General features: G+C 55.3%; 8 protein-coding genes across 8 annotated transcripts; 4 read left to right on the top strand and 4 right to left on the bottom strand.

Annotated features, from left to right (window-relative positions):
• The first annotated feature begins 2,879 nt into the window (after positions 1 to 2,879).
• Positions 2,880 to 3,756, top strand: BGZ61DRAFT_25310 (uncharacterized protein). The gene has a single exon (XM_046238374.1). It carries the CDS (start codon positions 3,131 to 3,133, stop codon positions 3,641 to 3,643), a length of 513 nt encoding a protein of 170 aa, XP_046112733.1. The 5' UTR covers positions 2,880 to 3,130; the 3' UTR covers positions 3,644 to 3,756.
• Positions 3,757 to 8,208: 4,452 nt separating this feature from the next.
• BGZ61DRAFT_338154 (PXA domain-containing protein) lies at positions 8,209 to 11,642 on the bottom strand (the record flags this gene model as incomplete). The annotated part of the gene is made up of 4 exons (XM_046239102.1): positions 8,209 to 9,002; positions 9,051 to 9,545; positions 10,108 to 10,770; positions 10,823 to 11,642. 4 exons carry the CDS (start codon positions 11,640 to 11,642, stop codon positions 8,209 to 8,211), a joined length of 2,772 nt encoding a protein of 923 aa, XP_046112732.1.
• A 263-nt stretch (positions 11,643 to 11,905) lies between these two features.
• BGZ61DRAFT_525987 (Pre-mRNA-splicing factor rse-1) lies at positions 11,906 to 15,925 on the top strand (the record flags this gene model as incomplete). The annotated part of the gene is made up of 4 exons (XM_046252864.1): positions 11,906 to 12,149; positions 12,290 to 14,369; positions 14,561 to 15,848; positions 15,899 to 15,925. The coding sequence occupies 4 exons, from the start codon at positions 11,906 to 11,908 to the stop codon at positions 15,923 to 15,925; spliced, it is 3,639 nt and encodes a 1,212-aa protein (XP_046112731.1).
• Positions 15,926 to 16,128: 203 nt separating this feature from the next.
• BGZ61DRAFT_471320 (uncharacterized protein) lies at positions 16,129 to 16,977 on the bottom strand (the record flags this gene model as incomplete). Its single annotated transcript, XM_046248194.1, has 2 exons — positions 16,129 to 16,794; positions 16,849 to 16,977. 2 exons carry the CDS (start codon positions 16,975 to 16,977, stop codon positions 16,129 to 16,131), a joined length of 795 nt encoding a protein of 264 aa, XP_046112730.1.
• A 438-nt stretch (positions 16,978 to 17,415) lies between these two features.
• BGZ61DRAFT_439265 (coiled-coil domain-containing protein 55-domain containing protein) lies at positions 17,416 to 18,800 on the top strand. Its single transcript, XM_046244346.1, has one exon. The coding sequence runs from the start codon at positions 17,428 to 17,430 to the stop codon at positions 18,781 to 18,783; it is 1,356 nt and encodes a 451-aa protein (XP_046112729.1). The 5' UTR covers positions 17,416 to 17,427; the 3' UTR covers positions 18,784 to 18,800.
• Positions 18,801 to 19,077: 277 nt separating this feature from the next.
• BGZ61DRAFT_525984 (Tim10/DDP family zinc finger-domain-containing protein) lies at positions 19,078 to 19,397 on the bottom strand (the record flags this gene model as incomplete). Its single annotated transcript, XM_046252863.1, has 2 exons — positions 19,078 to 19,248; positions 19,314 to 19,397. 2 exons carry the CDS (start codon positions 19,395 to 19,397, stop codon positions 19,078 to 19,080), a joined length of 255 nt encoding a protein of 84 aa, XP_046112728.1.
• Positions 19,398 to 19,959: 562 nt separating this feature from the next.
• Positions 19,960 to 21,792, top strand: BGZ61DRAFT_439262 (chaperonin 10-like protein). Its single transcript, XM_046244345.1, has 5 exons — positions 19,960 to 20,232; positions 20,290 to 20,424; positions 20,479 to 20,688; positions 20,747 to 21,117; positions 21,173 to 21,792. Exons 1-5 carry the CDS (start codon positions 20,085 to 20,087, stop codon positions 21,356 to 21,358), a joined length of 1,050 nt encoding a protein of 349 aa, XP_046112727.1. The 5' UTR covers positions 19,960 to 20,084; the 3' UTR covers positions 21,359 to 21,792.
• Positions 21,793 to 22,036: 244 nt separating this feature from the next.
• On the bottom strand, positions 22,037 to 23,163 carry BGZ61DRAFT_25200 (uncharacterized protein). Its single transcript, XM_046238372.1, has one exon. It carries the CDS (start codon positions 22,897 to 22,899, stop codon positions 22,249 to 22,251), a length of 651 nt encoding a protein of 216 aa, XP_046112726.1. The 5' UTR covers positions 22,900 to 23,163; the 3' UTR covers positions 22,037 to 22,248.
• Between the last annotated feature and the right edge of the window lie 329 nt (positions 23,164 to 23,492).

Genomic DNA, 23,492 nt, shown 5'->3' with positions numbered 1-23,492 from the left:
CATCCCTGGCGCTGTGGACGCACTGGACGCCCTTGGACGAGTTAGACCAGTTGGGCCGGGGCCGACGGACGAGGACCCTGGCCATGCACCGCCGGACCTCCCGTCACCTGTATCTCATCCATGATCCGTCAGTCGATCTCACCGGGGTGCCGTCACTGGTCACTGCGGGCTCGAAATACTCCAGGGCTTCCCAGGCTCCCAGGCTCCCAGGCTGTGTCTTGACCGTCCCGTCCCATCCCATCCCATCCCATCCCATCCCACGCCATTCCATGCCCGCCAGCAGCCCGCCTGGCCCGCCTAACTAGCCAGCAGCAGGGCGGCATTTCGTATCTGGGGAGGATCTGGGCTAACAGGTGACCGGCCCACCGAGTGGGCTCTCGGGAGTAGGGCCCTCCCCGCCCGCCAGCATTTGCGGCCATCGAATCGCATGGCCTGAAGCCCCCCGAGGGCGTGTTGAACGCACCTAGGGCCCTCTACTGGTCCTCTCCTGGTCCCTCTATTGACCCTCTGAGAGCGCGAGCTGGGTGGCTTTTGGCCCATCTCTTAGCCCGCGCGTCTCTTGGTCTCCGCCGCAAGCCCCCTCAACCCAACACACGCCCGCTGCACGCCCCCCTGGTCCGTCGTAGTAGTAGTCTCTCTCTCTCTCTCTCGCGCGCGCGCGCTCTCTCTGTCCCTTGACGATGGAGTTGGATGAAGGGCCAGCCCGCGAGTGGTTCCCTCGTGGGGGGCGGGAGAAAAGCTAACACTGACCTCAAATGGTCCAACACAGTTGGCCATCGAAATGCCTCATGCCTGATGGGCCACGGTAGGCGCTGATTCGGCGTGGGTGCCCCCATCTCTGACCTCATCTGGTCGGCCGGATCCATCCAGGAACCTCATGGCCTAGTGATCCTAACCTGCTCGGTGATGGTCCGTCGGCCCAGATTGGAAAGGAGAGATTGGGATGGAAGGGAGGACGGACGAACGAGGAAGAGAGGAACCATCAAGCCCATTCAAGCCCGTCAAGCCCGTCAACAAGCCCCAACAAGCGAGAGGAACAAGGGGACGATTTTAGGACCAAAGAAGAAGAACGTTTCGGTCCAAAACAAGCGGGCTAACTGGCGCGGCGCCCACCTGAGCTTGTCTTATGGCATGTCGTCCTGTCATTGCTTACTTTTTTCCCGCTATCCCATGCCACCGCCGATCAGAAAGCGGCTTTGGACAGTTTTTTTCTCGTTGAGACTTGAGACAGACGGACGGAGAAGGAAGAGGGAGGAGGGCAACTCACCTATCAGATTGCCGCAGACCGGGGAGGGGGGGGGGGGGGGAGCGTCCACCAACGGCTGATGAATCGTTTTCTTTGCTTTTCCCGCCGTGGCAACGCGGTAAGGATCACGACGGATAGAGAGAGTTGGTGGACAGGTAGGTCCATTAGCTTCTTCCGGGAGGGAGAGTAAGTACAGTACAGTACTTGACGCTCGGTGTCTGGGAGGTAGGTGGTGGAGGAAGAATATGGATTCGACCTGGGAACCAGAAACCACAACGGGCGTGTGTGTGAATGCTTGGATGGCTTGGATGTTTGGATGCTTGAATGCTTCATCAAGGCTTCCTTCAAGGCTTCAAGTACTGAATGCTGAATGCTGCTGCTGAATGCTGAGCGCTGCTGCATGCGCGTGTGAAAGACGCCCTGGTTCATCGGTCGTCTTGTCATACCCCATGCCAGCCAGGTTCCCCGTTCTTCTTCATTCTCATTCCCCCAATCCCCAACCACACAGACTCTCTCTCAGACATGCACACACAGACACTATCCGCTCCATGCTCCACGCTTCACGCACCCGCCCAGACTTGGCTGCTCGATTCAATCCTACCCACACACACTCTTTCCTCGCTCGCTCACACTGGGACTGGGACTGGGACTGGGTCTGGTTCTTCTCTCACCCTCCTCTCTCTCTCACCCTCCTCTCTCTCTCACCCTCCTCTCTCTCTCACCCTCTATCACACCCCCCCTTGCCGCGAGGCCACCACACCCCCCCCACCCCTGGCCCGGTACTCCTCGTGCGTCTGCATTCTTACATATGTACAAGGAGGACATGATCCGTCGCCAGGCCTCGTCCGTACATATGTAGTGTGGTGCATGGCTCATGTCCTGTTCGCACCGCACACCTAATAGTCGATATACTCCAAACGCCTCTGGCTTCGTGCTGGGACGTCTACAGTGAGTGCTCTTTGGTTTGAACTGCGGCCGACTCTCTCGTCTCTCGACTTGACCCCGTCGTCGTCGCCTCCTCTGGAATCTGGATCACACTTCCAGTCTTGTCGTCGACTCGCCGTTGACTCGTCGTTGCCAACTGACTTTATGGGTACCCATCAACCCGCTCTACCAACGACTCATCACTCCCTCGCTCACTCACTCACTCACTCACCTCACTCCCCGTTCCTGTCACCCCCCGTTCCTCTTCACTCTGCCGTGTACTCCGCCGCGTTTGCCTTTCGACGGACCTCTTGTCTCCGCAAACCGCCCCACGAGAGCAACGAGAAAAAAGCAACCAAAGAAGCTTCCCGTGGTGTCTCACTTGGCCGTCTCGCGTGGAAGGGCTCCTCAGCAGGTCCCAACCCGGCTAGGAAGGGCTTGCAGATAGGGCCGGTTTGAGAAACAGAGGGAACGGCCTGGTACCCGGACGTCCCACGGCCCCGTCGTTGGGAGAGCTGCTGTTGGTCTCGAGTGCGTGCCTGCGTGTTGCTGCAAGAGCAACAGCCCGTCGCTGTTCAGACGAACGCCCCTGGACTTTGGCTTTGGCTGTGGCTTTAATCGACTCCGACAACGACAGCGCCAACAACGGTGATTTGGACGCGGACCGCGGCCTCCTTTTGCACATTTAGAACCCCACTTCAGCAAGACGATGCATCGCCTCGTCCGTTGGTGTTGTTCGTGACAGCCCTCACATTAATTCACTAGCTGGGGATAAGAGACTCATCTCCCCCATCTCGTCACCAGACTCGGATCCCATCACTCCCACCGGCGCAGGTCTCGCTCGCCCTGCTGTCCTGACTCGCTAGAGAAGGCGAGGCTCCCTGGTGCTGCTGAGCGGATACCCAATTCCTGGGAATCCTCCTCAACTATCCAGCACTGGCTGGACAAGAACGCAGAAAGATGCACAACGTCAATGGGACGTCGACCATGGGCCACGACACAACCATGGCCCAGAGCAATGGCTATGGCAGCGACACGTGGACCAGCATGAGCCCTTACAGCCAGAGCCCATACAGCCAAAGCCCGCTAACAGAGTACAACTCGTTTGGTGCTTACGTCCCCCACGGGCTGCCATCGGAATCAATCAACCGCATGCCTCCTCCGCCACCACAACCTCACCAGATGATCCAACCCGCACCCATGGCTCATCACCAGCTCCCAATGCTGAACACCACCTGGCCGAGCCAGTTGACGAACCCGACCCCCTCGGGGAGCTACTCGGCTCCCCCCGTATCTATCCCCACCGTCTCGAGTGCGCCCCCCGTGGACCCTCCGCGATTGCCTGCGCAGCATGAGAAGTCGAGGAAGACCTTGACGACAGAGCAGAAGCGGGCAATGTGCCAGTTCCACGAGGACAACCCAGGAACTAGACAGGCAGACATCGGCGCACGCTTCGGGGTGGAGCGAAGGTAGGTCCCTAAGGTGGTAGAGGCTATCATGGATGGATGGATCTGACTTGATATCACAGCACGGTTTCCAAGGTACTGCGACAGAGGGATCAGTACCTCAAGCGCGATCAAGAACCGGATCATGCCGCACTGAAGCGTGCCAAAGGCAAGCATCCTGACTTCGACCGAACCCTCAGCAACTACGTCAGGAGACAGCAACAACGAGGCTTCGAAGTTGCCGATGAGGAAATCATGGAGCAAGCCAGACTTTTCGCCCACGCAAGCGGCAACCAGGAGACCCTCCTTAACAGTTTGACCAGCAGTTGGCTGCAGAAGTTCAAACAGAAGCACGGCATCGGAGCAGGCAAGCTGATGCGGCGGGCGTCTGAGACGAACATTCCTGATAGCGCCCGAATGTCGACGCTGATGACCAAGAATGACAAGGGTTCCAACGGAATCTCGCCTTCATCGCCCACCGGCCAGTTGTCACCACTCTCGGGGAGCCGGAGCGACGAGGAGACGCACGCGGACGGCCTCGGCTTCGATTTCCACTACAAGCATCCCGAGTCCCAGTCGACGACGTCCCTGACGAGCGATCTTCGGGACACAGGAAACTCGTCCTTCTCCGGAACCATGAGCCCGACGGCGCCGTTTACCTTCTCGCCCGATCCCAACGTGGGAGGCTTCCCGATGGACCACCTGCGCGGTCCACCCGACTTTCAACATCGCGAGAAGAGGAGTAATACCTTCCCGTCGCTCAACATTGACTACGTGAACCAGACAGCTTCAAATGAGCCCATGACTCCTCGACATCAGCCCTCGTCGACCGCGCCGTCCTCGGCTCTGGACTCGCCAGCTCTTGACATGGCAGCCCCCTTTGCCATCGACACGAACATCAACTCGCCGCCCCCTACTCTGCGCCGCAGCAGCAGCAATTCGAGCATGACTCGCTCCTCGACCACGCCTGTGACTACGAGCGGTATTTCGTCCACCCCGCTGGACACTTCCCCTGTGTCTCCATCCCAGGAGGACGCTCGTCGTGCCGCGGCCACCCTGCTCAGCTACATCCAGAACGCGGGCACTTTCGACTCGAGCGAATACATGACTGTCGTTCAGCTGACCAAGAAATTGCAAATCCACCAACATCAGGCTGGGAGGCCCTCGATAGGGGGCCTCTCCCGGATCCCCGAGGGCGACGTTGAGCTGCCCTCAGTGATGCAGGCAAAGATGGAGTCTGCATAACGCGCCTGCGTGTGCTGATATATCTTTCCTGATTTGCGTTTATTCTTGGCGTTTCTGTTATTTGATTTTACCAGGGCCTTTCACCCCAGGGCGGCATACCATTCCGATGGACCGATGCAACTGCCTGCTTCACAGTACAGAGGATCTTTAGATCAGCAATAACTTATGCAGAAGGCTGCTGTTCACCCACACGAGAGCAACCCTTGAAGCATTGTGCTTCACACAATAAGAGCTGCTTATGGAAGTAGCCGCAGACAACTGAATTGGTACCCTCCGAGCGCTGGATTTGGCGCCCGGGACGAGTTATCACAACACCATGCCTTTAAGGGCAAGCATTAGTATGGAAAGGATTGGGAAGGAAAATGGCCGCTTGGAAGTGGCGGTTACTCTACACATATACTGGCGACAGACCATTCAGCGACGTGAAACCGATCGAGCGATTATCTCTACCGCTTTATTCGTCGACTTCGACTCGAATCATTATCTTCTTCGAACCGCACAAAATAACACTTTTATACCCGATACCACAAGGAAGACTTTTTCGCCCGCTCACGCGACCCGAAATATTAAACACCACATTTAACTGCACTTGCTGTGCTTGTTTTTGCTCGAAGGAGGAGCTCGGAGAAGGACCGAGGGGGGGGGGGGAGTAAAAGGCCGATTATGGAGGGAATGAATACGACGGAACAGGATGGGATTATTGGGGTCACGATGGAAAGGATGGACGGACGGATGGATCACGGCGGAGATGTACGATGGCGAAACAACTCTCCAGCGAACACGAGGACACCACGACGGCAACCACAGCTTTCACAATTCTCAAGGGCAACCCTAGCATCCCGCGTTTCTCGTTTCCTTCTCTTTACTATCTGTTTCCTTACGTTATGTTTTTCTTACTAACCCTCGTTCCCTTCCCTAAATGTTTTGTTTCTATCACCCAGGATATATGACTGTTCGAGGAGGGCATAATTATCTTGCGCGCGCGCGCTTGTTTCTGGTTTTTATTTTATTTTTCTTGCTTAAGACTTTGAGGGACACTTGCTGCAAGGCAAACGAGCATGGACGGAAGGGCGACAGGGGGTGGGGGACATTTAAGGTGTTCTTTGGAAATGGGTCGAATTTGCGTCTTCACAGACGTGACACGAAGAAACTGGGCCAAGGGGGAAAGGGGGACGGAGAGGAATCGCCTATTTTCGGCGCCCCCGAGGATTTTGACGTGGCCAGGAGCGAAACGGGCTGAGTTGGGCAGGATTGAGAGATTTTGCCTGGCTTGGACGGTTCGCACATCCCAAGGGAACAGACCTTCAGAGTCGAGATAGTTGGAGGATAGGAATGGGCGGCACTTGTGCATTTGGGAATGCCCTTGATCTTAAAAACTCCCTTGTTCCATGATTCGTGGTGAATGTCGTGAAATCAAGTCTTCATTACTATAGAGCTGTGGGTATCGTCAAAAAGCGTACGGGGGCATACACCGTTCATCATCATCCATCACCATTAACCGAGTCTCTCGTCCTGGAGCTCGACTACGCCCTTCTCGCTCAGCTCGGGCATGAGCCTGACCAGGATTAGCTCCAAGACGCTGTACATCAGGTGCTTGTTGCAGTACTCGTCGTCGAGGACCAGGAGCAAGTGCTCCAGCTCGTCGACGGCAGCGTCGTGCTCGGTAGCAGCCCCATCACCTGTAGGCCGCCACAAGCGACCGCCAAAGTAGAGTCTGGCCACCCCGCTCGGCAGCAGCCCCCAAAGAGCATTAGCGGCTCTGCGACGGAGGGCCTGCAGCTCGGCATCGGAGGAGGGAGGGAACAAGGTGGACGTGCCAGGGGCGTTGTTGGGGAACAGGACGCCACGGATGGTGCGCAGGAGGGGGGGCAGGTGAGCCGGTGAGAGGAGAGACTGGATGTGATGCGAAAGAAGCCTGCCAAAGAGGTTAGCACGGGGGATTTGCGACTAGGCCGGCGTGGGGGAGCGGAAGGACTGCAGCAAGGGGCCAAGAACAAGGATGGATGGAGTTGGTCTGCCGAAGGGAGTAACATGAGGCTGTATATCGTCCATTGGGCATCAGCGACCGGTGACGGGCGGCCAGCTGCCAGGGAGGTAGGATTGTAGATCTGCAACGCCGGGCAGGCATGAGACGCGAAGAGAGGAAGAAATTGACGACAGGGATGGCCAGACAGAGGGCGTCGGGTGCGGGGAAGCGCGGTGCAGCAGAGGCTACAGAGGCACGTCGGATGTGTGTGTATCTGATGCAAGTGTGTCTGATGCGTGTGTCTGGTGCAGACCTGCGAGATTACACGGCAGCCGATGTGGACGTGGGTGTGGACGTTGGCGCGGATGTGGGTGTGGATGTGGCCGTAGATGCGGCCGTTCGATGTGACCGTAGATGTGACCGTCGCCGCGGCCATGGGCTGACATGGTGGTGTGGAATTGCGAATTATGCATCGCCCAATGCCACCAGACGGCCCCCAAGTAAAAGACGAGCCCAGGAGGCCATGCAGCAAGCCTCACGCCGGAAGCCTCATACAGGCACCACACCGACACCACCCAGACACATGCGGGCGGCGCAATGGCCGGTGGACGCCAGCATGGGCTCTGCCGCTCTGCTCCACAAAGCACAAGGCACAAGGGCCAACGCCCAACGCCTAACGCCATGCTGCTTCTGTCGCTTGGCTCAGCCAACAGCAGCAATGCCGTTGACGGCGTGAGCAAGCCCGCCGCCCTCTCTGACACGCCTCCGACACGCCGCGGCAAAGTGGCCTTCGGCGATATATCAAACTAGCCTCCCGGGTGGCGCGGCACGAGGCGGAAGCCAAAACAAGCTCTCAACGTTGCATTATGGGTAGGCATCATGGGTAGGCATCATGGGTAGGGCCCATTGTAGACGAGGCCATAGTGCAGAGCGTAAACCAGGCGGCAGAGCATGTGGCCCCGTCTCGAGAATCTGGCATCCCGGTTCAGCCCGGGCGCGTAAACTCGACCTCCGGCTGGACCGTGACTGGTAGGCTGGCGCCTCTTGTCGAGCAATCGGAAGCCAGAGCCTGAGCTGGGCGTTTCCATTGGCCACACATCCTGGAGACCCATCGACTCCATCTCGAGACACCGAGACTGCTTGCCCTCGCACGACTGCGACAGTGTGTTGACAAAATCCCTGACACGGGACCGAAAAGAGACGGGTATGGGCCGCAATGGAGAGCGGGCGGCCCGAATGCTAGCGGTGCCGTTGAAGATGCCCTGTTCTGCGAGCTCACTGGAGCAGGCGAGGGTCCAGTGACTCTGGATATATGCGAGTGGATGGGAGGGGTCAAATGCGCAACCATGGAGGGAAGCAAGAACGGAGGAAACCTGCATATCTTACCTGTCAACAGGCCCGTCGAGGCCAGCCATTCGTCCGGGTCCGTGGACTGCTCCGAGCTGTAATAATGACAGAAAGCCATCAAGCCAGGGCATTCGTGACCCCATCTCGACCAAGTTGCCCAGACACGCCCAGATTCGAAAGGATAGGACGGGTGCCTTGACAAATGCAGAAGGCCCGCCTCCTGATAGGGACTTGTCGTCCTTGGCGTTGCCGCAATCTGTCACAACTCCTTTTTCATCAAAGGGCGTGGCTCTAGGAGGTAACGAAGAGGCCATAACTAGCGTCATGGTGATGAGTCGAATCGACCCGACTAGAAGCATACCGAGCTGAATCAACCCGAGGAAAAGTCCTCGAATCGACCAGCGGCGGCCGCCCTTCACCTCCAACCTGGCGTCCGAGGGCTGAGTGTTAGCCGCAGTAGTGCATTCACTCTTCGTCTTCTTCTCCTGTAGGACCCTTGCTGTGATGCAAATGCCCTCGTATAGAAGCCACGGCTGAGATGCCTTATTGGCTATGACATTGCCAATGATGAGCTCGGAAAAGATCTGTTCGACGAGGGCTGTGAGACAAGGATTCTCAAGGTCCTCAGTGGGCAGAAGGATCGCTAGCACGCCCTGAACGAGCAGCTGACGGTAGAGCGCCTCGTTCTCCCGCTGGTCAGATACCGTGAGCGGGTCATCTGGGCACGGCACTGGCGCAAGGTGCGGAAGGGGGCACAGAGCGTGATAGACCTCTCGGGGATCTGCGACTATCGGCGGCCGCGCCATGGCACGATGGGCAGTCCTGTAGGCTTGAAATGGTCAGATGGTGTTTCGGGTCTCTCAGGCGTGGCACCCACCGGTGATATGCTTGTCCAGCAAATCAGGTATCTCATCCAGGAGTAGGCTCTCTAGGTCGACCTTCCTAAACCGTTGCTCCAATGCTCGCGAGCAGTGCGCAATGATGTGGATGATCTCGGCCACAAAGTTCTCGTCTGTCGTAATCTTGCTGTACCAGCTCTGTACAAACTCCCTCAGGATGATGGCTAGGAAGGCGTAGAGTTGGAGGTCCATGTCGTTCCGACTCGTCAGGGGCGGGAGAAGCTCGTCGATGGGAGTCGGCGCATCCCGCCCTTTGTCCCCAAGCTGTTGAGGGCATAGCGTGCGACGGATAAGAAGGGACGTGGCTCGGTCCGAGAGAGGGTCGGCTGCGCCAGGGCGGTTGGATCGGCGGGCAGCGGCAGGTGGCGCATCGGGACCGGGAGAGGCCGTCTTGGGGCGCGGGACCGGCGCTCGTGTGGGAGGGCCGGCAGCGGCGGCGGTTGTGGCGGTCATGACCGGCGAGTCGGACGGAGCTACGTGACCATGGCCCGGCGTCGGCTTCGGCGGTCGGCGTCGGTCGCGGAGGACGTTGCGGAAAAGCGTCCGGAGCGGCGGATGGTGGAGGAGTTGAAGTTGATATTGGGCCGCAGACCAGCCGCATGCCGTTGTGTCAAGCTCCTGGCTCCTTGCACACGCGCGGGCTGACCCGCGTGAACCGTGCGCTGCAGGCTCCCCGCACGTGCATTAGCCTCCAAAGCCTGACGCCCACGATGAGGCGTTACAACGGTAACAACAATGCCACTCTAGTCGTGCCAAAAAAAAAATGTATAAAAAGACAAGGGGGAATATTGGATAGCTCCAGTAGGCATAAGTTCAGGAGATGTATATTTTTTTTTTGTTGCGGAAGCAAGATGGGCCAGTCCAGTAGAACTGGCCGTAGATAATACAAGGATTTCTGTACAGTATGGCTTACAACGGCGCCTCCTTCACCCATTTATCCTCTATATTTTCACATTCAAACATCCTTAGTGGTTGTCTCATATCTAAGTAGAAAGTGATTAGCGTTCATTTACCAAGAATGGTGATTGCTGAGACTGTACCTCTTGCCTCGGAATGCCCACACGCCCCAGTTGCCGGCACTGACGTCCTGGGGATCCAGGTCGTTCAGGTCCCATCTGAGACTCCTGAACTTGTTCTCACCAGGCTGCAGGAGAATATCGAACTCGCCCTTTGACTTATTCTTGACCCATTCAACATCACGCTCCATGTCAAACTGGGTGTATCCAGTGCTGATAATGGGCACCTTGGTCTCCAGGAGCATGGGGAGGGTTTCCTCCCACTCGTGACTGCTAGCGGGGTGGCCCAATCCAGGGTGGAATAGAACAAAGCAGTCAAAGTAGGGATCATACGGCGCGAAGTGTCCAGTCTGGTGCAGCGTATGGTAGTAGTCTACGATCGTGCTGATCTTCATCTTGTACCAGACTCGGTCTTCCACGATGGCTCCGAAGGGGTTTGAAGGAGTTCGCTCTGGTAGCGGGAACTCGTCATCTCGGTTGGCCATGCTTTCTGGGCCGACAAAGATGAGGTGCAACCGGGACTCGGGGAACATGTGCGCCAGTTGGACCCAGGCAGGTCGTGGCAGAGAGGACTCAGCACGAGCGCCCAGGATGAACAGTCTAACTGGGGGAGCCTCGGGTTTCAGTTGCGTGACATCGGTACCCAGGCCGGACTTGGCCGGGTGCAGGTTGTATCGCAGAGCTGTTATGTTGAGTTAGTCTAATTTAAGGCCGTTAACAGTGGTCGTACTCACCACTGAAACTCTTCAATCCCTCCATCGTTAGGCGCTCGCCATCCTTGATGCTGTAGGGGCTCAACTCATGGAGAACGCTGCCAATTGTAACCGGATAAGTCAAGAGGCGGGTGATTTGTCGCATCGACCGATCCGAGTTGACAGCATCAAACTCTCGCGTGTACATGAATGTATCCCAGTTCGTCATGTTGATGGCAGACTCAACCATCTGAAGATCGGGAAGGTTGGCTTCGTGGAAAACGCGACCAGATCGGAGGTCATGGTCGTCCTCGTTGATCTGTCGAAGGGTATCGCAAATTTCTAGGTGCTTCTCGTAGTCATCCATCCAGTGTTCCTCGCAGCAGTACACCGGCAATCCGCAATCGGGGCACTCAAAGTCGACATGGGCAGGTGCTTGTTCTCCAGTTGATGTCTCGGCGACTTCGGCTTTTTGTGCGACCGTTGGGAGTTTGGTCGGTTGGTGGTCAGGGTGAGGACAGTAGGCATGCTGTTTCATGAAGGCCGCCCGGCGTCGAAACTCGGGAACAGGCGACTTGGAAAATGGATGGAACAGGTCATCCTCGCTCAGCCGTAATGGGGCCTCGGGAGCTTTCGAAGCGGCAGCGGCCTCGGATTTCGATGCTGTGGAAGTCGAGAAATCCCTCGCCTCAGGCGTCGTTCGTTTGTGTTGCTTGGAAACACTCCCATGGAAACTCCGGAGGTGGTGGGCTGATAATCTGATCAAAGGCTTCGCTGGGGTTCCGGTGACCAATTGCCTCCGAACTGACGAGGAACAACGCCCACAAAGGCTAGAAGCCGCACGACGGAAAGCGGGCTCCATATTCTTCAGACTTTGGGGGTTGAGACTTAAATGGTCGTCTTAGAATCCGCTGGATAGTAATCGTGGTGTTGCGCAGGTGGGATATTTCGAGGAGCTCGGACCACAATACGGTGCGCCGCAATATCATTCCTCCGACGCGCGCCAAACTTTCGAAAGTCAAAGCTCTCACAGTTCTCGCAGTTCAAACTTCAGCTTCCACGCGATTCAATCGGACTACCTAAGCCCTTGAAGCCGCGCAGGCTCGACTGCGCCTAGCCGCGAACATGGCGACCACGTCGAACATGTTCCTCTACTCGCTGACGATCCAGCCACCAACCAACGTCGTCCAAGCGGTTCTGGGCCAGTTCGCAGGCACAAAAGAGCAGCTCATCATCACCGCTGCCGGCTCGCAGCTGACCCTGTTGCGACCTGACCCATCCCAGGGAAAAGTCGTTACCCTCCTCTCTCATGATGTCTTTGGTATCATCCGCTCCCTAGCGGCCTTTCGCCTCGCCGGAAGCAACAAGGGTAAGTCATTCAAGCCATCCTCTGAAGTGTCACTTAGTGATGTTCGAAGGCGACGCCATAGACGCGATTCACGCCGCGCCCATCGAACGCGAACGCAAGACGCGATAATGGAACAAATGGTTGCTAACTCTGCTCGTCAGACTATCTGATCCTGGCAACTGACTCCGGTCGGATCACCATTATTGAATATGTCCCCGCCCAAAACCGCTTCTCGCGATTGCACCTGGAGACGTTTGGCAAGTCCGGTGTTCGACGAGTCATTCCGGGCGAGTATCTTGCCTGTGATCCTAAGGGTCGAGCATGTCTCATCGCCTCGATGGAAAAGAACAAGCTCGTCTATGTCCTGAACAGGAATTCTCAGGCGGAGCTAACGATTTCGTCACCCCTCGAGGCCCACAAGCCTGGTGTCCTTGTCATTTCAATGGTCGCATTGGATGTTGGATATGCCAACCCCGTCTTCGCAGCCCTCGAAATCGACTACACGGAAGTCGATCAAGACTCCACCGGACAGGCCATGGAGGAGCTGGAGACTCAGCTGGTTTACTACGAGCTCGATTTGGGACTCAACCACGTGGTCCGCAAGTGGTCAGAGCCTGTTGATCCAACAGCCTCGGTGCTATTCCAAGTTCCAGGTGGCAATGATGGACCAAGTGGTGTTCTTGTTTGCGGAGAGGAAAATATCACTTACCGTCACTCAAACCAGGAGGCATTCCGTGTCCCAGTCCCTCGTCGACGCGGCGCAACGGAAGATCCATCTCGGAAGCGCACAATCGTGGCTGGAGTAATGCACAAACTGAAAGGTAGTGCCGGTGCCTTCTTCTTCCTATTGCAGTCCGAGGATGGCGATCTTTTTAAGCTCACAATCGACATGGTCGAGGATGAAGATGGAAACCCCACAGGAGAGGTCAGGAGGCTCAAGATTAAGTATTTTGACACCGCTCCTGTCGCTTCCAGTCTTTGCATTTTGAAGAGCGGTTTCCTGTACGTTGCCAGCCAGTTTGGCAACTACGCCTTCTATCAGTTCGAGAAACTGGGAGATGATGACGAGGAACTCGAGTTCTTGAGTGACGATTTCCCAGCGGATCCAAGGGCGTCATATGATCCAGTCTACTTCCACCCTAGGCCAACGGAAAACTTGGCCTTGGTTGAGAGCATACCTGCGATGAACCCCCTCATCGACTGCAAGGTCGCCAACCTTACCGGCGAAGACGCTCCTCAGATCTATACTGTCTGCGGAAACGGCGCCCGCAGCACATTCAGAACGCTCAAGCATGGCTTGGAGGTCAACGAAATTGTGGCCTCAGAACTCCCTGGAATTCCATCAGCCGTGTGGACGCTCAAGCTGAACCGAAATGAGCAATACGACGCCTACATTGTCCTCTCTTTCACCAACGGCACCCTTGTACTCAGCATTGGCGAAACCGTGGAGGAAGTTAGCGACTCAGGCTTCCTCACGAGTGTTCCCACGCTTGCCGCCCAGCTTCTTGGTGAGGACGGTTTGATTCAAGTGCACCCCAAGGGTATCAGACATATTCGCAATGGCCACGTAAATGAATGGGCTGCTCCACAGCACAGGTCTATTGTGGCTGCTACTGCCAACGCCCACCAAGTAGCAGTTGCTCTGAGCTCCGGTGAGATCGTCTACTTTGAGATGGATGGTGACGGTTCTTTGGCCGAATATGACGAGAAAAAGGAGATGTTTGGCACCGTCACTTGTCTGAGCCTGGGTGACATCCCCGAAGGTCGACTGCGAAGTTCATTCCTCGCTGTCGGCTGTGATGACTGCACTGTTCGCATTCTCAGCTTGGACCCTGATTCGACTCTAGAGAACAAGTCAGTACAAGCCTTGACCGCCGCACCCACATCTTTGGCCATTATTGCCATGGAGGACTCCTCGTCTGGCGGCTCTACACTTTATCTCCACATCGGTCTCCATTCCGGTGTCTATCTACGAACCGTCTTGGATGAAGTCACCGGCGAGCTCACTGACACCCGTCAAAAATTCCTTGGGCCCAAGGAAGTGAGATTATTCCAAGTCACTGTTCAGGGACGAACCTGCGTCCTTGGTTTGAGCTCAAGACCCTGGCTAGGATATGCCGATCCTATCACTAAAGGATTCGTGGTTACGCCACTCAGCTATGTCGATCTTGAATGGGGTTGGAACTTCAGCAGTGAGCAATGCGAGGAAGGCGTGGTTGGCATCCAAGGTCAATCTTTGAGGTACGTTTACACTTTCCTGCACATCTTTCCTTCCTTCTGCACCTGATGAGAACTGGATCCTACGCCTACGGGTTATGAGGCCATATTACGCATTTTTTCCAATTGTTCCTACTGAAAGCAACCTATCCACTCAATTGTCTAAGAATCTTCTATTTGTGAGATGAGACACTGACACATGTTTTGGATATTAGGATTTTTAACATCGACCGACTGGGAGACAACTTAATCCAGAAGTCGATTCCATTGACCTACACGCCCAAGAAGCTCGTGAAGCATCCCGACCAACCTCTTTTCTACACAGTCGAATCCGACAACCACACTCTTCCCCCCGAACTCCGGGCGCAATTGCTCGCCGACCCAAGTGTGGTGAATGGAGACTCTACAGTGCTCTCCCCTGAGGAGTTCGGTCACCCTCGGGGCACTCGTCGCTGGGCATCTTGCATCAACGTGATCGACCCTGTCTCGGAAGAGCCTCAGATCCTGCAAACAATTGATCTAGACAACAACGAGGCAGCTGTCAGCGCGGCCATCGTATCCTTTACCAGCCAAGATAATGAGAACTTCCTCGTTGTTGGTACTGGCAAAGACATGGTTGTCAACCCCCGAAGTTTCTCTGAAGGCTACCTACACATTTACCGCTTCCAGGAGGGTGGCAGAGAACTAGAGTTTATCCATAAGACGAAGGTTGAGGAGCCTCCTCTAGCTCTACTACCGTTCCAAGGCAAGCTTCTTGCTGCCGTCGGCAAAACCCTACGAGTATACGATCTCGGTATGAGACAAATGCTGCGCAAGGCGCAGGCCGAGGTGGCAGCCCAGCAGATTGTGTCCTTAAACACCCAGGGCAGCCGCATCGTGGTCGGCGATGTCCAGCAAGGAATTACATATGTTGCCTACAAGGCAGGCAGCAACAAACTTATCCCCTTTGCCGACGATACGATTGCGAGATGGACAACCTGCACGACTATGGTTGACTATGAATCTGTTGCTGGAGGTGACAAGTTCGGCAACATGTTCCTCGTCCGCTGCCCAGAAAAGGCCAGTGAAGAGGCGGATGAGGAGCAAGCTGGCTTGCATCTTCTCAATGGCCGGGATTATCTCCATGGAACCCCGCATAGGGTGAGCCTCATGTGCCACTTTTACACTCAGGATATCCCCACAACCATTTCCAAAACCAGCCTAGTTGTTGGAGGCCAGGATGTCCTACTGTGGAGTGGTATCATGGGCACTATTGGAGTGTTCATCCCATTCATCAGTCGCGAAGACGCCGACTTTTTCCAAAGCCTCGAAGGACACTTACGGACCGAGGATCCCCCCCTAGCAGGCAGAGACCATCTGATGTACCGTTCATACTACGCACCTGTCAAGGGCGTCATCGACGGTGACCTGTGTGAGAGATACCACTTGCTTCCAAATGATAAGAAGCAAATGATCGCAGGGGAGCTAGATCGCTCAGTCCGCGAAATCGAGAGGAAGATTTCTGTGAGTAGAATCCCTTTACAGCTGTGTGGCTCGTTACTGACAATACGTAGGATATTCGCACACGATCTGCATTCTAGTGAGGGAAAGTTGGTATCATAGTAGGGACTATTGTACAAAAGCCATGTTTGGTCGGATGGTTAGCGGCGTTAAGATATCGGGTCAAAGCAGTCCCGGGTTGAGCAAAGCATCCAGCGAATGGATGTCTGTATGGCCCGCACGATTATATGAAAGCATAAAATCTAATATCCATGTCAAAGTATTCTGTCGTGAGACTTTGCCCTCACAGTCCTCTCCAAAAGGGCCCGCGAATCTTGTATCCCTTGCTTATCCTGCGCCCTAGCCCTCGGTTGTCTGGAGGGTTCTCCGCCTCCCATAACTCATCATCCATGTACGATTCGACGGCAGCCCCAGTATCATATCCAGCCTGCTCGAGGTATAGCACTGCTATGTCATAGTCGGACACCTTGCACGAGGTCATGAAGCGGCGGATTTTGTTCTTTCTCAGCTCCTCTTCCTCGCCCTCGATAGGTCGCGGGGAGAGGCTAACGCCGCCCTTGTAATACTCGCCAGGGATTAGGACGGTCCTTCTCCCGGCTAAGAGATGGTCGCTAGTAATGTTGTTGACTCGTCGAAAAACGGCAGTCGGTACCCCGTATCGAAGAGATAAGGATGTGACACTGTCGAGTTTATGGTCAAGGAAATGGAGGATATCTTGAGCGGCTGTCTTTTCGTCGTCGAACTCGGGAGTATGCTTTCCGGCCTCGGCGGTTCCTTTGGTCTCGGGGGCTGGCATGTACGGCGGAGGCGTATCCGAGATTCCCGTAGTTCGGGCACTTGACGATGGCATCGAGGTATAGGCCGGCGGATCTCTCAGTCGCTGTGGTAGAGGGGACGGGGTTGACGACACTTGACAGTAAGGGCAATAGCCGGCGAAGCGTTTATTCTCCTACTACAGCATCAGAGGGATGGTTCACGGGCGCAGAGAGACATGGCGACGAACATGGATACATTTGCCACAGATTATCCTAGCACAGCACTCGAGGCGGCGGTCATGGGGTAAGGCCTCTGCTTCTTTGGAATAGGGAGGAGTGGACGAGAGGACCGTCGTACAGGTGCAGCAGGATTCCATGGTCTTGATATAACCAGCAGACAGTTCGTTATGGGCAAGTTTGAGGAACTATGCGGCGGCGGTTTTATCTATGTAGTATTGTTGGAGATTCGAGGCAACCTTGGTCCTTGAGGTGCTGCAGGGCGGATGGTGGTGGATGTCCAATCACGTCATATGATGGAGATACTAGCGGCGAATGATTGACGCCACTGACCGGGACTCGTGATGTAAGCAACCAGATGCACACGACAGCAGAAGACGGCTTGATAGCGGATTTGGACTTAAAAAAAAATGCGAAGTAACCTCGTGCGATTAGGGAGATTGTGGGCAAATGATAGATGTTATAGAGGCTGGTGGCTTATTTTAAAGGGTTCATGCGGATAGGGATCTCAAGGCGAGCGAAAGGTGCGCTGCTAGGGGGCGCTGTAATATATTTTGCGTCTGTATCCGTAGGCACCACCCAGCCCTGTCATGTTCAACTTGTGCACTTCGACTTCCATCTCGACTTTCGGCCTGGAACTCGACCACGCAATTGATGCGTATCCAGACATTGGCTCGGTTACCCTTTTCTCCTCATTATTCCCCCACCAAGGTACACTTCGCCGACTACAACAAACGCCCGTCATGAGCAAACCGCTAGCCTTCGGGCTGAACATGACCAAAAGACCAGGCGCGTCGAAGCCTGCCCCACCGAAACGAAAGCCCATGTTTGGCGGCGACGACGATTCGGACGACGACGGTGCGAACAAGGAGGGAAAGGCCGAAGAGATTGGAGAGTTTGACGACTTTGGTGCCCTCCCAGTCTCTAAATCGACCAGCGCAAAACCCACCAAATCCAAGAACGGCCCGCCAACTCAGCCTCCCAAGCTCAAGACCAAGGGCCAGCTAAACGCCATGTTCGGCGACCTCTCCAGCTCTCTCACATCGCGCAAGAATGCCGAAGCCGCCTCTCAGGTGGACGCCAACGTCTACGAGTACGACAATGTCTACGACTCCTTCAAGCCCAAGAAGCAGACCACTAAGGAGGACGAGGAGAAGCGACCAAAATACATGCGCAACCTAATGCAGGCTGCTGAAGTGCGCAAGCGTGACGCGCTCATCGCCGAGGAAAAGAAGATCGCCAGGGAACGAGAGGCCGAGGGCGACGAGTACGAAGGAAAGGAGAAGTTCGTGACGGAGGCATATCGCAAACAGCAGGAGGAGAACAAGCGCATAGAAGAGGAAGAGAAGAAGAGGGAAGAGGAGGAGGCGAAAAAGAACAAGGGTGGCGGCATGTCCGCATTCTACAGGAAGCTTCTGGATAAGGATGAGCAGAGGCACGCGGATGTCGTCAAGTCTGCCGAGCTAAACGCCAAGAACGGGCCGCAAAATGATGACAAGGAGGAGGAGCAAGACAAGGAAAAGACTGAGGCAGATGTTGCCAAGGAAATGAACGAAAAGGGAGCCTCTGTTGCTCTCAACGAGGATGGCCAGGTCGTCGACAAGCGACAGCTCCTCAAGGGCGGCCTCAACGTCGGCGCAAAGAAGAAGGAATCGGTACGGCGCGAAGCCGAGCGGCCAGCTCAGGCGGCGCGGAAAGAAGTCACAGGGCAGCAAATTGGCAGGAAGCAGGCCATGCGAGAGCGGCAATCGCGCATGCTCGAAGAGCAGCTGGAGCAGTCGATGAAGCGATCAAGAGAGGAAGAGGAAACCCAGCGCGAGGAGGTCGAGCGCGCCTCCAAGAGTCAAAAGACGGAGGGCGACATCTCAAGTGCCAAGGAGCGCTACCTCGCGAGAAAGCGGGCGGCCGAGGAAGAGAAAAAGAAGGCAGCCACGGGAGGAAATTAGATACCCAAGAAAGAAGATTTTCTGTCATTGATATGGCCGTTTAGACATTATCCCCTGCCATACCGCTCGAGCTCATCTATGCCTCCATGTCTATGTATCCCGCCATCTCGAGTTCCAACCCATCGTACATGGTTTTCTTCCGCTGGCAGATTCTCGGCGCCTCGGTAGGGTCCAAAACTCCCGTCGTCATATCCAGATGTACTGGCACAATATGTTACAATCCTTGCGCTCCGCTCCGTATCGCAAGTCGTCGTTGAGCAACCCATGTGGGCTGCGGCGTCGTCGTTCCATGGCTTAGTTGCCGTTGGCCTGCTCCTGTCGCAACCGGGCGATGTAGGCGGAGTTGACCTGGTTCCAGGCGGCCATGTACTTTTCCATGCAGGATGTCATGCAGGTCTGCTCGCCGCTCGAGAGGGAGGATCCGGGCTTGGGAATACACTTGTCGAAGCAGTTCTCTTGGAGCTTCTGTCACATCACAAACTGTTAGTTCTTGCAGCCTCCAAGAAGGTCAATTGGCTGGGGTTTCGTACCTCGATGAGGACTCGGGCGTTGGCCATGTTGGCCTCGGCCAGGACCTGCTTCATAACAGCCTGCTTGACGGCGCTGGAGTCCATTTTGGCGATATTGGGTATTGTGACGTTTGTACTGGCTGGCTGGCTGACTTCCGGAAAATGCAACCTTCCAGGCCCATCGGAGACCGATAGAGCGGTGCCGGCAAAAATAGATAGTCCGGTTATTTAAGGTGACTAAGCCACTTTTGGTGAATCTTCTCCGTACTACACCCCACGTTCATCACTTGCGATTCGAGCCAAACCATTTTTATCGAAATACAAGCCTATGTTTATATCGTAGTAGATTTCTCTTTGAGATTTTATCTTGCAATCCGTGTTGCAAGAACAGTGACAAAGGGCTCCACCTAGCTTCGTAGCGTGGTAGGACCACAGTACTGTGGTATTTAATGCTTCCACTCAATCAGGACGAACGAGCACGTTTTACTGCATCCTGTATCAGTTTGGGGTGCCATTTGTAGCCTGCGCTTATAGTTGCCACTTCTTGGCTACCATATCCTCTGCTTGCTAAGCCCCTACCCCGCCTACCTTAGTAATAGCAATGTAGGTGATGCAAGCCTGATCCATATTTGGTTGCTCGCTGTATAAGTCGACTCGAACTGAACGTCTCCATTGCGTTCCCCTCAACTCTGCCCTGCACCTGAACATCAGCCATCACATCTTGAGTTGTTATTTTCCATCTTTACTTTGGCATTGTCCTCCATATTGTTAATATCTTCCGCCACAACTAAGATGAGCCAGACCACGACGAACGCCTTAGTGGTAGAAGTTCCTAAGCGCGGATCCCCCGCACTCGTGCAAAAGGCTGTGCCTTTACCAGCCCTCGCCCCGAACCAGGTCTTGGTCAAGGTATCGACAGTTGCACAGAATCCGACGGATGGTAAACCGAAGTTCCAATGATTGTTCCGTTTTATGTGCCAACTAATTGATTGACTAGTCCAGGCTTTTGACACGAATGCTTTTGGTGATGGGACTGTTCTTGGTTGTGACTTTGCCGGGACGGTTGAAGCTGTTGGTTCTGACGTGACTCAAGTTTCCAAGGGTGACACGATTGCTGGGCTCATCTGGGGAGGTGTGTTGAAAGCAACTTCAACTTGATTTCACGGTCGCTGGCTAACATAAATAGGCGAAATCAAGGGCCTTGGAGCCTACAGTGACTACACCATCGCGGATGAGCGCATCTGCTTTAAAGTACCCCACAACATCTCGCTCTCACAAGCAGCAACAATCCCTCTGGCATCATTGACTTCCCTGTTGGCCCTTTTCTCAAAGGATAGCTTAGACATTGATCCAAATTCAGGATCAGACACAACCATCTTAATCTGGGGCGGAACCTGTGCGTCAAAATGGGCGTGGGCTGGGTAATAAGAGCTGATGCACTAACATGCTTCCAGCCAGTGTCGGGCAATACGCCATCCAGATCGCAGCGCTACATGGGTTCAACGTCGTCACAACGTGCAGTCCTCAACATTTCGATCTCGTTTCATCGCTAGGCGCACACGACGCTTTCTACTATAGCGACCCTCGCGTCGTCGAGTTGATCAAGGAAGCAGCGCCCGGACTGCGATATGGCTTTGACACGATCGGCAATGAGACATCGTCTATGCTCGGATCCCTGGCTATTAGCGAGCGCGGGGGTACCCTGTGCACCGTCAGGCCAGGCAAGGCGCATACCGAAAATGTGACAGAGCAGACCAAGGTCACCGATGTTCTAGTTTGGACGGCATTTTTGAAGGAACACAAATATCGGGAGTTCCACTGGCCGGTGAGTTTCTATGGCTGAAGCTGTCGGCATGAGCTCAGACTGACGAAGATGACAGGCCAATGAAGGTGACCACACCCTCGCAGCCGAATTCTGCGAGAAACTCCCCGCTTTGATCGAGGAAGGAAAAATCAGGCCGAATAATGTGAAGATCCTCCCTGGTGGACTCAGTGCAATTCCAGCCGGGTTCCAGGAGCACCGTGATGGAAAGATCTCGGCCACCAAGGTCGTTTATGAGTTGTAACCCAATCTCCAAGGTCAGGCATCGACGTCCCACGTTTGTAAGACATGCGGGGAAGTCGTGGAATTGGAATTGCCAATGCCTGGTCAACGGTACTGAGTGAGAAACATAGCCAACGGAGCATTGTGAAAAGATAATTGGATGTGTTCAATCATAGAAGTGGGTTTTCAAGTCCAGGCCCCGGAGAGCCATGATCCGGCGAGTAGGCCAAAGTAAAGAACCGAGGCATTCGGGGGGTGTGATTGACTTTGCGGGGGTGCAATCTCGAGGATGTAATTTTTCAATTGGTGATCTAGGCCGCTGTGGCTTAATCTTAGGGAACAGGTTTGGTCTTGGCCACGGTTGTCATGGAGGATTACTGATACAGCAATGGGCGAAAGGGCGACTTTGGCAGAGGCGGATATCTAGACCGGGGTTCATCTTAACGTGCATACCGCAGCATGCCTCACCTCAGCTGCTGGTCACGTCGCTTTATTCCCGCTCCTCTCCGCATCCCATGCTCCCACGTTCTTGAGCAGGGCACTAAGCCGAGGCGGGAGTCGATCGACCGGACCCAGCGATCGAGTGCGTAATCTGCCGGTATGACGATACAGTGGGACGCAGAAAGTTTGCACCTGAATGCATGTACCGTGAGAGTTTGACCAAGCATAACGGGCTAGTATCTCCTGCTGCTTTATGACACTGCATTCTTTTTGGATAAAATAAAGATCCTAATAAATACTTTATTCTAACTCTTATCCTAACCCTTATACGGGCGATATGTCGTGCCCTAACAGACTTAGACTGGGTGCAAACTTTGTGCATCCCGCTGTACGACTGCGGGACAGACAACGGAGACTCGATCCTTCGGTTGACTCATGGTAGGCCGACGGCTCGCTATGAGCAGCGCTGTTTCAAGAAACCCACTGACGGGAGCCACTGGAGGGCCTAGAAGCAAGCGACACCCTCCACTGAGTAGGTAGGTACTCAGTCCACTCCCCGATTGACCGCTGCGAGCAGCACAGCACGAGATGGCTGTGGTCAGAGGAAGATCGGTACCAGCACGAGACTCGACAGCACGAGACTCGACAGCACGAGCTTGCTCCACCACAGCTTACGGGCTCAGGTTGGAGAGGATAAGAGAGAGATGCGCGGGAGCTTCCGTGTTGGCACCGTGGCTCTCCCTTCCATTCCAAAGTCATGTCATGGTCATCGTGAACACATCCCCCGCGCGAACGGCAACCCGGCCACTCTGTCTCTCCCGCACACTTCCATCGCAAGCTCGTCGAAGCCTCACTGATTCTCGACTCCTGCGTCTCGACGTCTCGACGCATTAAGCTTCCGTCTCGCTGCTCGCGAGCTGCAGCCGACCCATTTCCTATTCCTCGGCGCAAGAGTGTCGCGGAATCGACGCCCATCCGTGCGCTCTGCTGTCCCAGTCCCCCTCCTCTTCTTCTCTCGCCGTCGTCTGCTAGACCTGCAGATCGTTCACCGACCAATCGCCCACGGCAAGGAAGCTCTGCGCAGCCCGCAATCCCCCCTCTTCCCCCCGCCGCGCAGCCCATTGACCGTCAGGCGCATAAGCAAAAAGGGCTCCTCAACGCGAGCGCACGAGCTTGAGCTGATTGACCGAGTGGATTGAGCAGGCGGATTGACCCCAGCCGAAGAAGCGTTCCCGCAAGTCGTCTCCCGTCGTCTCCATCGGCCCAGTTTGCGGATTGCGGTCGCCGCTGAATCCGGGCGTAAAAAAAAAAGAGGGGCAAGCTTGGGAAGCTACCAGCACAGTTCCGCGCAAATAAACCTTGCGCTGCGATCCAGCAACCGTCCGGCGAAGCAACGCAACGCACTCGATATCGCCTCTTCTCTCCGCATTCCGCCACCAACAAAGGCGTGCTCGCAGCTCCCGGGGGTTGAGACGGTCTGAGATCCATCCAATTGTCGTGGTGGAATGCGCCAATCTTGCGCGCGCTTTGTTCACAGCACAGCAGGACTGCAGCCGCGGCATCGACACTTGCGCTCTCGCTCTCGCCCCAGCGCATACCAAGTGCACACGCCCACCACAGCGATCACACCCCCAGCTGCGGAAAAGCCCACTAGCACCCCCAATTCCTCGCGATTGTGGCGGGCCAAGGTACCGGTCTACCTGAACCAAGTCGCC

The sequence above is a fragment of the Ilyonectria robusta genome (genome assembly GCF_021365365.1).
Source record: "Ilyonectria robusta strain PMI_751 chromosome Unknown BGZ61scaffold_1, whole genome shotgun sequence".
NCBI lineage: Eukaryota > Fungi > Ascomycota > Sordariomycetes > Hypocreales > Nectriaceae > Ilyonectria > Ilyonectria robusta.
The sequence above is the reverse complement of the archived record's forward strand: the minus strand, read 5'-3'. Positions and strand labels throughout refer to the sequence as shown.